Below are 13925 nucleotides of genomic sequence, written 5' to 3'. Positions count from 1 at the left end.
TGCTAACATGCTACAGCTAAAACCTATGCAATATGTACTTGAGATCGGTTGGTTGTGAATTCAATCCCCAGCCGAATCATACCAAAGACTATAAAAATGTCACCCATTACCTCCCTGCTTGGCACGCAGCATCAAGGGTTGGAGTTGGGGGTTAAATTACCAAAGATGATTCCTGGGCGCGGTCACTGCCGCTGCCCACTGCTCCCCTCACCTCCCAGGGGGTAAACAAGGGGATGGGTCAAATGCAGGGGTCAAATTTCACCACACCTAGTTTGTGTGTGACAATCATTGGTACTTTAACTTAACTTAACTTAACTGAAACCTTAATTTTAATCTATATTTAATGTTTGGGATATTCCAAATGAAATATAATCGCTATCAATGTTAGTAGCTGGCGTGCTAACTTCTAGCATGCTAGCAGCCTAAATTATGATAACATGTGAGCCATAGTAGATCGACCGGTAAATTGAGAGCTTTGCCTTCCGGCTCAGCTCCTTCTTCACCACAATGGATCGGTACAATGTCCGAACGCCTCCCGAGGGAGGTGTTTAGGGCACGTCCAACCGGTAGGAGGCCATGGGGAAGACCCAAGACACGTTGGGAAGACTATGTCTCCCGGCTGGCCTGGGAACGCCAGCCGGAAGAGCTAGACGAAGTGGCTGGGGAGAGGGAAGTCTGGGCTTCCCTGCTTAGGCTGCTACCCCCGCGACCCGACCTCGGATAAGCGGAAGATGTATGTATGTATGGATGGATGGTGAACCGTAATTAAAACTCAGGGGTCGGCAACCTTTACCACTCAAAGAGCCATTTAGACCGGTTTCACAAAATAAAGAAGACAATGGGAGCCACAAAACTCTTTTGAAATTTAAAATGAAATAACACGGCATAAAGAGATTTTTTTATTTTTGCTATGTGTATACCAGGGGTCTTAGACACGCGGCCCCACACCTTGATAAGAAAATTTAATGTTAGTGCGGCCCGCGACTTTTATATGAATGCCGCTTGACAGCATTACGCCTGTCAACCCTGCCAAATTTTTCGGGATTATCCCGAATTCTCAAAACAAATATTCTCGCCATTATCTACTGATGGTCACCCAGATAACAAAAACAAGGGCGAGTTACGAAGCCACTGTCTTAGTCACCTTTTAAAACATGTACAGCACAGTAACATGTTATATGTGGTTTCCGCAGATACACATACTAGACTGCAAGGCATAGTTGTTCAACAGCCATACAGGTTACACTGAAGGTTGTAATACAAACAACTTCAACACTCTTACTAATATGCGCCACAATGTGAACCCACACCAAACCAGAATGACAAACACATTTCGGGAGAACATCCTCACAGTAACGCAACATAAACAGAACAGAACAAATACCCACAATCCCATGCAACCCTGACTCTTCCTGGCTATTTCATACACCCCGCTAGCACCAAATGAAATACTTGACTTGGTAAATTCTAGCTGTAAATATACTCCTCCCCTCTTAACCACGCCCCCACACACACCACCCCCCCACCTCCCAAAATCGGAGGTCTCAAGGTTGGCAAGTATGAGCTGGGGGGGATGATTAACTCGTTGATGTTTTGTATGTGTTCAGACATCTTTGCAGGAGCTGGATCAGCGACGCCCTCTTCTGGACAGACAGGTCACTGCGGCCCAAAACCTGAAAAACAAAACCAGCAACCAGGACACACGCAACGCTATCACTGAGCGCAGTAAGTCTCACACACACACACACACACACACACACACACACACACACACACACACACACACACACACACACACACACACACACACACACACACACACACACACACACACACACACACGCAGGCTATGTATGTACTTCAATTTGCTATGATGACGTGTGCTCGATGTCTAAAATGGGCTTGTACCTCTGAAATCACCAAAATATTGCTGTCATTAATGGAAAAATGCTCTAAGTATAGTCAGGTTGATATTGAAATAAAATTCAAATATTTAATGATTAATACAGAAAGTTGAAATTCCATGCAGCTAGATGAATTGTCTTTTTTATACCGGTATTTACTGTATTTCTCTCTTCTTTAAATCTGCGGTGTATCAAACTCCTGAACATTTTTGTAATGAAACAAAAACTTGATGCAAACTAAAACAAAAGAAACATTGAAATATTCAATGAAATATTTCTTTTCTGCATAACTTTGTCGTGCAAAACTTTGTCACACAGGCTTACACTTTTTTGTAGACGAACCCCCACTCTGCTTTGTATGAGAGCCTCATTTTCTCGGAGCAGCTTTGGCGCAGTTCCTTGGATTAGTGTCATGACGTGTCTATCCATGAGAAGCACAGAACCTGTAGTTCTAGAAACCGTTTCCATTTGCACATTTAGTTTAAGACTAAAACTAGCATTGCAAATCTAAAGTTCATTTTAATTTAATCCAATTAAAACACTTTGTTCATCTCTGGGGGCTAAATAAAAGCACATATAGCAGAATATTCCGTTTTCAACTTCTATGGGGTGGTATAGCTCGGTTGGTAGAGCGGCCGGGCCAGCAACTTGAGGGTTGCAGGTTCGAATCCCGCTTCCGCCATCCTAGTCACTGCCATTGTGTCCTTGGGCAAGACACTTTACCCACCTGCTCCCAGTGCCACCCACACTGGTTTAAATGTAAAAAAAAAAAAAAATTAGATATTGAGTCACTAGAGAAAAAGTGCTATATAAATATAATTCACTTCACTATGTGGGGTTTGTGTTTTCAGCTTTCCTCCACCTAACTTGATCAGACATGTCGCCATTTGACAGCTGTTTTTCTCTCCAATCTGCACCCACACAGTCCATCCACCTCTTCTTCCGCGTTCCTCTTCCACTCCTTCCCTGTACCTCTAGGGGCCGCGAGACGTTATTTTGCGGCCCCCACCTTAATATGAAAGTTTAAAGGCCTACTGAAACCCACTACTACCGACCACGCAGTCTGATAGTTTATATATCAATGATGAAATATTAACATTGCAACACATGCCAATACGGCCTTTTTAGTTTACTAAATTGCAATTTCTAAATTTCCCGGGAGTTTCTTCTTGAAAACTTCGTGTAATGATGACGTGTACGCAAGACGTCACGGACTGTTAGGAAATATGAGCTTTGCACACACACACAGCTAAAAGTCGTCTGCTTTAACGGCATAATTACACAGTATTTTGGAGAGCTGTGTTGCTGAATCTTTTGAAATTTGTTCAATTAATATTGGAGAAGTCAAAGTAGAAAGATGGAGTTGGGAAGCTTTAGCCTTTAGCCACACAAACACACGGTGATTCCTTGTTTAAAATTCCCGGAGGTGAAACTTTACTATGGATCAGAGCGGTCAAGCGAACATGGATCCCGACCGAATGTCAACCAGCAGGTTTCGGTGAGAAAATTGTGGTAAAAAGTCCATAAAGCTGCCGTCGACTTCCCTGAGACACTGCGCGTCAACACACCCGTGGACACACCCCTCCGACTATCAGGTACTGTTAAACTCACTAAAACACTAGCAACACAATAGAAAGATAAGGGATTTCCCAGAATTATCCTAGTAAATGTGTCTAAAAACATCTGAAACCGTCCCAAAGCAATCGCGTTTTTTTTTTCTTTTTTCTAGTCCGTCGCTTTCAATATCCTCAAACACGAACCTTTCATCCTCGCTCAAATTAAGGGGGAAATTGTCGTTTTCTCGATCCGAAAAGCTCTTTTTGTTGGAGGCTCCCATTAAAAACAATGTGAGGATGTGAGGAGCCCTCACACGGGTGACGTCATCGTCGGCGACTTCCGGTAAAGGCAGGGCTTTTCTGTTAGTGACCAAAAGTTGCGAACTTTATCGTGGATGTTCTCTACTAAATCCTTTCAGCAAAAATATGGCAATATTGCGAAATGATCAAGTATGACACATAGAATGGACCTGCTATCCCCGTTTGAATGAGAAAATCGCATTTCAGTAGGCCTTTAATATTTACCCTGGACTGCCTCTCTGCTCGTACTGAATATCACAATGTCATAAACAAACGACATACACCCGAGGATCCGTCTCTTATCACATCCATAATCCGATTAATTCAGATCTCTTATGAAGACAACTCCAAATGGTATCCATTCAGTTCCCCCAATATTACCCCAGACCTGTGTTGATGCTTCTTTGTATATTTCTTAAACAATCCTTATTTCTTTCTCTGGTACTCCCTTCGCTCTCATACATCTCCAGACATCTTGATGTGACTATCATCAGCCTTCTTAAGATATATAAATACCATGTGCAGCCATTTTTGCTTTGACCTGTGTCTTTTCCGTGAACAAGACTCCTAGGTACTTGAACTCCTCCACTTGGGGCAGGGTCTCGCCGTGAGATCGACAGGCGGATCTGTGCGGCGTCTTCAGTAATGCGGACGTTGTACCGATCCGTTGTGGTGAAGAAGGAGCTGAGCCGGAAGGCAAAGCTCTCAATTTACCGGTCGATCTACGTTCCCATCCTCACCTATGGTCATGAGCTTTGGGTCATGACCGAAAGGATAAGATCACGGGTACAAGCGGCCGAAATGAGTTTCCTCCATCGGGTGGCGGGGCTCTCCCTTAGGCGCAGTGGAAGAGTGGCCGTGCGCAACCCAAGGGTCACTGGTTCAAATCCCACCTAGAACCAACCTCGTCACATCCGTTGTGTCCTGAGCAAGACACTTCACCCTTGCTCCTGATGGGTGCTGGTTAGCGCCTTGCATGGCAGCTCCCTCCATCAGTGTGTGAATGTGTGTGTGAATGGGTAAATGTGGAAGTAGTGTCAAAGCGCTTTGAGTACCTTGAAGGTAGAAAAGCGCTATACAAGTACAACCCATTACCCATTAAAGCTCTGCCATCCGGGAGGAGCTCAAAGTAAAGCCGCTGCTCCTTCACATCGAGAGGAGCCAGATGAGGTGGTTCGGGCATCTGGTCAGGATGCCACCCGAACGCCTCCCTAGGGAGGTGTTTAGGGCACGTCCAACCGGTAGGAGGCCACGGGGAAGACCCAGGACACGTTGGGAAGACTATGTCTCCCGGCTGGCCTGGGAACGCCTCGGGATCCCCCGGGAAGAGCTAGACGAAGTGGCTGGGGAGAGGGAAGTCTGGGTTTCCCTGCTTAGGCTGTTGCCCCCGCGACCCGACCTCGGATAAGCGGAAGATGATGGATGATGGATGGATGGATGTCTTTTCCATCATCTGTCGAAGGGCAAACACTGCATCTGTTGTCTTCTTACCAGGCATCAAGTTATATTGTTCCTCTCTAATATATGTTTCTTCCCTAATTCTTCTGTTGTTCATCTTTCCCAGATTGTCAGGATATGGGACGTTAGGTTTATTCCCCTATCGTTAGCGCATATCTCTTACTAGATAAGCACAATAGTGGTATCTGCATCAGGTCAATCATTGCTTCTCCAACATTCTTCCACAGGTTTTACATTTTCACACACCCTATATTTGCAGGGTTTTATGGCGGTGGGAACGTACTCAATATTCTCATCATATAAATTGTACAAAAGGCATATATTTTCTTTAAGAAGTTTATACGTACTCTATGTCAACTTATATTTTTTCTTATATATTTCAACTGTTGCTGCTTATTGTACAATTTAACACAAACTGCACTTGAATACATGAGTTAACTGTCAAACTCGTTTGCACTTGCATGGCTTAATCTTTGAGACAAGCATATGCTTCTGGCAGGATCAACCAGGTAGACCCGCTAGCGTGTTTACTGGCTTCTGGAACCTACTACGTTAGTTTGTTTGATATGCTTTTAACGGTTATTATCCAACACATGACAAAGAAATTGGGAAAGGTGGCATTAAATACTGATAAAGTTGAGGAATGCTCATCAAACACTTATTTGGAACATCCCACAGGTGTGCAGGCTAATTGGGAACAGGTGGGTGCCATGATTGGGTATAAAAGCAGCTTCCATGAAATGCTAAGTAATTCACAAACAAGGATGGGGCGAGGGTCACCACTTTGTAAGCAAATTGTCGAACAGTTTTAGAACAACATTTCTCAACGAGCTATTGCAAAGAATTATGGGATTTTACCATCTACGGTCCGTAAAATCATCAAAAGGTTCAGAGAATCTGGAGAAATCACTGCACGTAAGCGATGATATTACGGACCTTTGATACCTCAGGCAATACTGCATCAAAAACCGACATCAGTGTGTAAAGGATATCACCACATGGGCTCAGGAACACTTCATAAAACCACTGTCAGTAACTACAGTTGGTCGCTACATCTGTAAGTGCAAGTTAAAACTCTACTATGCAAAGCCAAACCCATTTACCAACAACACCCTGAAACGCCACCAGCTTCACTGGGCCCGAGTTCATCTAAGATGGACTGATGCAAAGTGAAAAAGTGTTCTGTGGTCTGATGAGTCCACATTTCAAATTAAATTTGGAAACAGAGGACGTGGTGTCCTCCAGAACAAAGAGGAAAATAACCATTCGGATTGTTATAGGCGCAAAGTTCAACAGCCAGCATCTGTGATGGTATGGGGGTGTATTAGTGCCCAAGGCATGGGTAACTTACACATCTGTGAAGGCACCATTAATGCTGAATGGTCCATACAGATTTTGGAGCAACATATGTTGTCATCCAAGCAACATTATCATGGACGCCCCTGCTTATTTCAGCAAGACAATACATGCCACGTGTTACAACAGCGTGGCTTCGTAGTAAAAGAGTGCGGGTACCAGACTGGCCTGCCTGTAGTCCAGACCTGTCTCCCATTGAACATTTTGAAACTTAAAATACGAGTACAGAGACCCCGGACTGTTGAACAAATTAAGCAGTACATCAAGCAAGAATGGGAAAGAATTCCACCTGAAAAGCTTCAAAAATGTGTCTCCTCAGTTCCCAAACGTTTATTGAATGTTGTTAAAAGAAAATGTGATGTAACACAGTGGTGAACATGCCCTTTCCCAACTACTTTGGCACGTTTTGCAGCCATGAAATTCTAAGTTAATTATTATTTGCAAAAAAAAATTAAGTTTATGAGTTTGAATATCAAATATCTTGTCTTTGTAGTGCATTCAATTGAATATGGGTTGAAAAGGATTTGCAAATCATTGTATTCCGTTTATATTTACATCCAACACAATTTCCCAACTCATATGGAAACGGGCTTTGTAAGATTTAGGTGTTTTTATATTATATTTTATATTCTTATCTAGCAGAGCTGCTGCGTAGTTTTGTTTTGAGTCTTGACTATAATGACATAAAAAAATGTTGTTCATGCGCGACTCTTTCTTCCAGTTGCAAACAATCTAAAAAGGAAAAATGTCAGAATCAGCTTTTAGAATCAAAATCAGCTTTATTGGCCAAGTATGTTTACCACACAATGAATTTGACTTGGTAGACTGTGATGTCTTTGTTCAGTGCAAGAAACAAAGGAAAAACGTAGCTACTGCAAGAGAGCACAGTATTGTGGTGGCCAAGAGGGAAACTTAAAAGCTCACAAAATGCAATAAAGAAACAGAGCTGATGCAACGAGCTGCCACTTCAGAGGTGCTATTTCTACATGCAGCTACAAAAGTAAAACAAAGAAACTCACAAAAAAGAGCAATAAATGATACATGTTGCGCACATACGATTGCATCATGCATAGACAAAAAACAAAACAAAAACACAATTTCAACACAGTATTATTAACCGATGTCTAATACTGACATGCTTTTATGGTAAAACTTATTTTGCACTGAACAGAAAGTTACCATGTGCATGTTTTAATGCTGTGTAACTTGACAGTACTTATGGTACTGTTGAGTTGAGTTTGAGTTTATTTCAAACATGCAAGCATACAACACGATACATCACAATTTCCAGGTTCTCTATCCCACATGTTCCAAAAGGAGTAGGAAGAACCGGAGCTTATTTAATACCCATTTCCATAGCAGTTGCTAACACTTTTGTTCACTTCCTGTTCTCAATTTCTTCACAATATAGTCCATAACTAATAACATTAAAAATAAATAATAATTAGTGAAGTATATTGTATTTCATATGGTGAGATAAATAAGATTATCTAGAAAATGGAAGGATGGATAGAATAAATTCAGAATGTTTATCATGGTACTTATTCTTTGTACTTTGTAAACACTTTAAGTTTGAAAAGTTTCTTGAAGTGGATCATATTAGTACATTGTTTGATTTCTTTGCTTTGTAAACACTTTAAGTTTGAAGAGTTTCTTGAAGTGGATCATATTAGTGAAGTGAATTATATTTATATAGCGCTTTTCTCTAGTGACTCAAAGCGCTTTACATAGTGAAACCCAGTATCTAAGTTACATTTAAACCAGTGTGGGTGGCACTGGGAGCAGGTGGGTAAAGTGTCTTGCCCAAGGACACAACAGCAGTGACTAGGATGGCGGAAGCGGGAATTGAACCTGCAACCCTCAAGTTGCTGGCACGGCCGCTCTACCAACCTAGCTATCCCGCCCCCCTCCCGTTATTAGCACATTGTTTGATTTCTTTGCTTAATTCATTCCACAATTCAATTCCACATACTGAAATACTGAAGGTCTTAAGTGTTATACGTGCATACAAATATTTTAAATTACATTTTTCTGTAAGGTTTTATTTCTCCTACTTGTTTGAGAAGAATTGTATATTCTTGGGTAAGAGATTATAGTTTGCTTTGTGTATCATTTTAGCTGTTTGTAAATTCATTGTCGTGGAATTTCAGTATTTTTGATTCAATAAATAAAGGGTTTGTATGTTCTCTATATCCGAAAATATGTTTTATTCTAATTGATCTTTTTTGTAATACCGCTAATGAATGAAGTGTACTTTTGTAGTTGTTTCCCAGCATTTCTGCACAATAACACTAGCTAGCAGTGGAAAATTAAGAGTGATTTTTGGTCCAATGCATATTTAGCTTTATTTTTTTCTTGCCAGCATATGTTGTATAATTTTTATGTGAGGTTTCCATTTATATTTTATCATCAATCATTACACCTACTCTTTCAATTTCTATACCGTCTATTTGTATTTGTGTTTGACTTTCTCTTCTACTGTTACCGAATAGCATTATTTTAGTTTTACTGAGGTTTAAGGACAGTCCTTTTTTGTCTAATAATTTTTTTAATTTGTTAATTTCTTCTGTTATTTTTTGTATTAGCTTCTGTGTTCGGTCCTGTATCGTAAAATGTCATATTTACAGCTCTAAAAGGTGATTTTATAAAACATCTTGACTTAGAAGAAGATACAAATCAGTTAAACTTCTCCAGACTAGAGCTGCAACTACTGATTATTTTGATACTTCGTCGATCAATGATTATCTTAACAATTACTCAATTAATCGGATAATAAAACGCCCGCAGATTTAGTGGCTCTATTTTTTTCCATCGACTTCTAACTGCAGCTTAAGTTATTTCAGGCATGTACTTAACAACTACAATGACTAATTCATTCATCAATATATATTTATACTTTAACCCTGCTGCTTATTTAGCCGATTATTACAAAAATAAAAACACTATTAAAATATTTCTGATAAAGAGAAAGGATAAGCAAAGTGCAAAAAAAACAAATAACCTTGTTCATGTATTTTCAAAAAACAGTTAAAATAGCAGCTATGAAAACCAACAAAACAAAAAATCTAACTTTCTTACAAAGAGAAAAGCATTTTGTGGTGTTTAAAACTCTGCTCAGAGGTGTATTGAATATTGATAAAATCTTGGCAGTTTTATTAGCACTCTAATAGACTCAATGTGTAGAATTCCATATTTGATTCATTCTTAAATGTTGGCTATTTAAAAAGATTGTATACCATACCATACCGACTGTATTTATAAAGCCCTTTAAAGGGGAACATTATCACCAAACCTATGCAATCGTCAATATATACCTTGATGTTGCAGAAAAAAGACCATTTATTTTTTTTAACCGATTTCCGAACTCTAAATGGGTGAATTTTGGCAAATTAAACGCCTTTCTGTTTATCGGTCTTTTAGCGGTGACGTCAAAACGTGACGTCACCGAGGTAACACACCCGCCATATTCATTTTCACATTACAAACAACGGGTCTCAGCTCTGTTATTTTCCGTTTTTTCGACTATTTTTTGGAACCTTGGAGACATCATGCCTCGTCGGTGTGTTGTTGGAGGGTGTAACAACACTAACAGGGAGGGATTCAAGTTGCACCACTGGCAAAAAATCTGCCGCCAGACCCCCATTGAATGTACCAAAGTGTCTTCACATTTGACCGGCGATGCTAAGGCAGACATGGCACAGAGATGTATGGATAACCTGCAGATGCATTTGCAACGATTAAGTCAACGAAATCACAAAGGTGAGTTTTGTTGATGTTGTTGACTTATGTGCTAATCAGACATATTTGGTCACGGCATGACTGCCAGCTAATCGATGCTAACATGCTATGCTAATCGATGCTAACATGCTATTTACGCTAGCTGTATGTACATTTGAAACTAGATACCCACATTTAAAAACAAACACTTACCAATCGACGGATTTAAGTTGCTCCAGTGTCACAAGATGCGAAAGTCTTGATCGTTTGGTCTGCACATTTTACCGGCGATGCTAATAAGGCAGCCATGCTATGGGCCACTTCATTAGGTACACCCACGCTATGGCTGAATAGCGTCAATAGCTATTCGCTAAATAGCTTCAATTTCTATTCTTCAATTTAGTTTTCGCTATCTGCCTCCATACTCCGACCATCTGTTTCAATACATGCGTAATCTGTTGAATCGCTTAAGCCGCTGAAATCCGAGTCTGAATCCGAGCTAATGTCGCTATATCTTGCTGTGGTAACCGCCGTGTTGTTTGTATTGGCAGCCCTGTATGACGTCACAGGGAAATGGATAGTGATTCCGAAGATAGCGAAAATAAGGCGCTTTATTTAGGGATATTCCGGGACCGGTAAAATTTTGAAAAAAAATTTAAAAAATACAACAAGCCACTCGGAACTGATTTTTATTGTTTTTAACCCTTTTGAAATTGTGATAATGTTCCCCTTTAAAAACATGTTTATTGTTATACCTCTGGTTCTGAAACCACTACTTTTTCATACCTTAAAACGGGTCCATGCCTAACTACAACTTATGTCAACATAATTGGAGCCGTCTTTAATATCAATGACACCTTTTGGGTCAGCAAAAACAGTCAATCACGTATGTTGACGTTGATGTAAGGAGGCACTTTTTAGTAATAAGAACATGATGAGTTGGTCCACATAGACTGATTGTTAAAAAATATTCAGAACCAACTCAAGTGGCTTCCAATGCATGTTTTAGTGGACCGGCTTCAGATCCACTGGGAGGACTCTCAGGCCAAACTCTTGTCCAGAAGCAAGCATCTACACAATATGCTGCAGGACTCCAGCGAGTGGCTGGACTCCAAGCAGAGGGTGGACATTCTCATCAAGCAGGCCAGCGAGAGACTGGAGTCCTGGCAGGAAGTCACCTACACGGTGGATGATCTCACAAGACAGAACGCTGAACTTAAGGTCTGCTGAATGCAAAAGCTCAATCACTCCCACTCGTATCATTTAACTTTTGTTCTTTTCTTCCGTTGATCATCTTTTTCTTGCCATGCAGCACTTCGCCAGCGACATTCGACAGTGGCAAGGTCAAGTGGATAAAACCAATGCTCTGGCTGACAAACTGCTGACGTGTTATGCCAACGACGACACACATAAGGTGACCCAGGTTAACAACAACATGGTGGCCGTCTGGACACACGTCAACAAGCGGTATGCGCTTTTTTTTGTTGTCTTTTTGTTTCTACACCATGTTACATCTTGAACTTGACAAAGATTGGAAATGAATGTTGACAAAAGTGCATCAATGACTACTCACTTCATAATGTCTGGGATTTTTTCCAGTGAAAAGTAAATGGGAAATCAGTACCTCTCTGTACCAAACCAAATTTTTCCGCACCTAAAAAATCTTATTACTGTGTTTACTGTACGTGTATCCATCCATCCATCCATCCATTTTCTACCGCTTATTCCCTTTCGGGGTCACGGGCGGCGCTGGTGCCTATCTCAGCTACAATTGGGCGGAAGGCGGGGTACACCCTGGACAAGTCGCCACCTCATCACAGGGCCAACACAGATAGACAGACAACATTCACACTCACATTCACACACTAGGGCCAATTTAGTGTTGCCAATCAACCTATCCCCAGGTGCATGTCTTTGGAAGTGGGAGGAAGCCGGAGTACCCGGAGGGAACCCACGCATTCACGGGGAGAACATGCAAACTCCACACAGAAAGATTCCGAGCCTGGATTTGAACCCAGGACTGCAGGAACTTCGTATTGTGAGGCAGACGCACTAACCCCTCTGCCACCGTGAAGCCCTGTACGTGTATCGTTACACCTATATAAAATATCCTTTTGCATTTTGAGGATTCTTGTTGTTAAAGGGGAACATTATCACCAGACCTATGTAAGCCTGGACAAGTCGCCACCTCATAGCTGATGGTAGTGCAGATATAAATAGATTACTGTACAGAAAAAAATATTTTTCACGTTTGCATATGCATCCACGTTTTTGGATGTATGTTATTTTGTCTTTATATTTTACTGTTTATACTTTACTGGGCTTCGCGGTGGAAGAGGGGTTAGTGCGTCTGCCTCACAATACGAAGGTCCTGCAGTCCTGGGTTCAAATCCAGGCTCGGGATCTTTCTGTGTGGAGTTTGCATGTTCTCCCCGTGAATGCGTGGGTTCCCTCCGGGTACTCCGGCTTCCTCCCACTTCCAAAGACATGCACCTGGGGATAGGTTGATTGGCAACACTAAATTGGCCCTAGTGTGTGAATGTGAGTGTGATTGTTGTCTGTCTATCTGTGTTGGCCCTGCGATGAGGTGGCAACTTGTCCAGGGTGTACCCCGCCTTCCGCCCGATTGTAGCTGAGATAGGCGCCAGCGCCCCCCGCGACCCCGAAAGGGAATAAGCGGTAGAAAATGGATGGATGGATGTTTATACTTTACTGTTCTTATTGTTTTTAATACTGAGTTGACTTCCACTTTGCTGATACCCTGGTTCCGGCCTCCATTCCCAAGTACAACCTTCAGTTTTTCTTAATCTTGGGGAACATTATCACCAGACCTATGTAAGCGTCAATATATACCTTGATGTTGCAGAAAAAAGACCATATATTTTTTTAACCGATTTCCGAACTCTAAATGGGTGAATTTTGTCGAACTAAACACCTTTCTATTATTCGCACTTGGAGACGTCACATAGGTAGTCAATCCGCCATTTTCTCGAACACATTACAAACATCAAGTCAAATCAGCTCTGTTATTTTCCGTTTTTTCGACTGTTTTCCGTACCTTGGAGACATCATGCCTCGTCGTTGTTTTGTCGAAGGGTGTATCAACACGATCAGGGATGGATTCAAGTTGACTTACGTGGAGTGTGCATCCATTAGCACGGCATGCTAATCGACGCTAACATGCTATTTAGGCTAGCTGTATGTACATTTGTACATACAAATTTAATGCCACAAATTTAATGTACAGCCACATTTAATGCCAAACAAACACTTACCAATCGACAGATTTAAGTTGCTCCAGTGTCACAAGATGCGAAAGTCCCGATCGTTTGGTCTGCACATTTTACCGGCGATGCTAAGGCAGACATGGCACAGAGATGTATGGATTTCTTGCGACACTCAAAGCAGATGCATTTCCAACGATAAAGTCAACGAAATCACAAAGGTGAGTGTTGTTGATGTTATTGACTTATGTGCTAATCAGACATTTGGTCACGGCATGACTGCCAGCTAATCGATGCTAACATGCTATTTAGGCTAGCTGTATGTACATTTGTAGCTATGTCAAATTCAAACACTGATGACGTCTATTAATCAGACAAGAAGCAAGGAACCAAGCAGACACAGAGTTAAA

The 13925-nt window shown here is 41.4% G+C and overlaps 1 protein-coding gene across 4 annotated transcripts in view; it reads left to right on the top strand.

Moving 5' to 3' along the window:
- Positions 1 to 13925, top strand: part of dmd (dystrophin) — a 518793-nt gene that overhangs the window by 343082 nt on the left and 161786 nt on the right. For all 4 annotated transcript variants that reach the window (XM_061904726.1, XM_061904725.1, XM_061904723.1 and 1 more), the window contains 3 exons: positions 1608 to 1725; positions 11301 to 11512; positions 11604 to 11758. In XM_061904726.1, coding sequence (XP_061760710.1) covers positions 1608 to 1725; positions 11301 to 11512; positions 11604 to 11758 — 485 coding nt within the window. The remainder of the gene's footprint in view (positions 1 to 1607; positions 1726 to 11300; positions 11513 to 11603; positions 11759 to 13925) is intronic.

This window comes from Nerophis ophidion, linkage group LG06 (genome assembly GCF_033978795.1).
Source record: "Nerophis ophidion isolate RoL-2023_Sa linkage group LG06, RoL_Noph_v1.0, whole genome shotgun sequence".
NCBI classification, from domain to species: Eukaryota; Metazoa; Chordata; class Actinopteri; order Syngnathiformes; family Syngnathidae; genus Nerophis; species Nerophis ophidion.
This window is presented reverse-complemented; position numbering and strand designations above follow the sequence as displayed.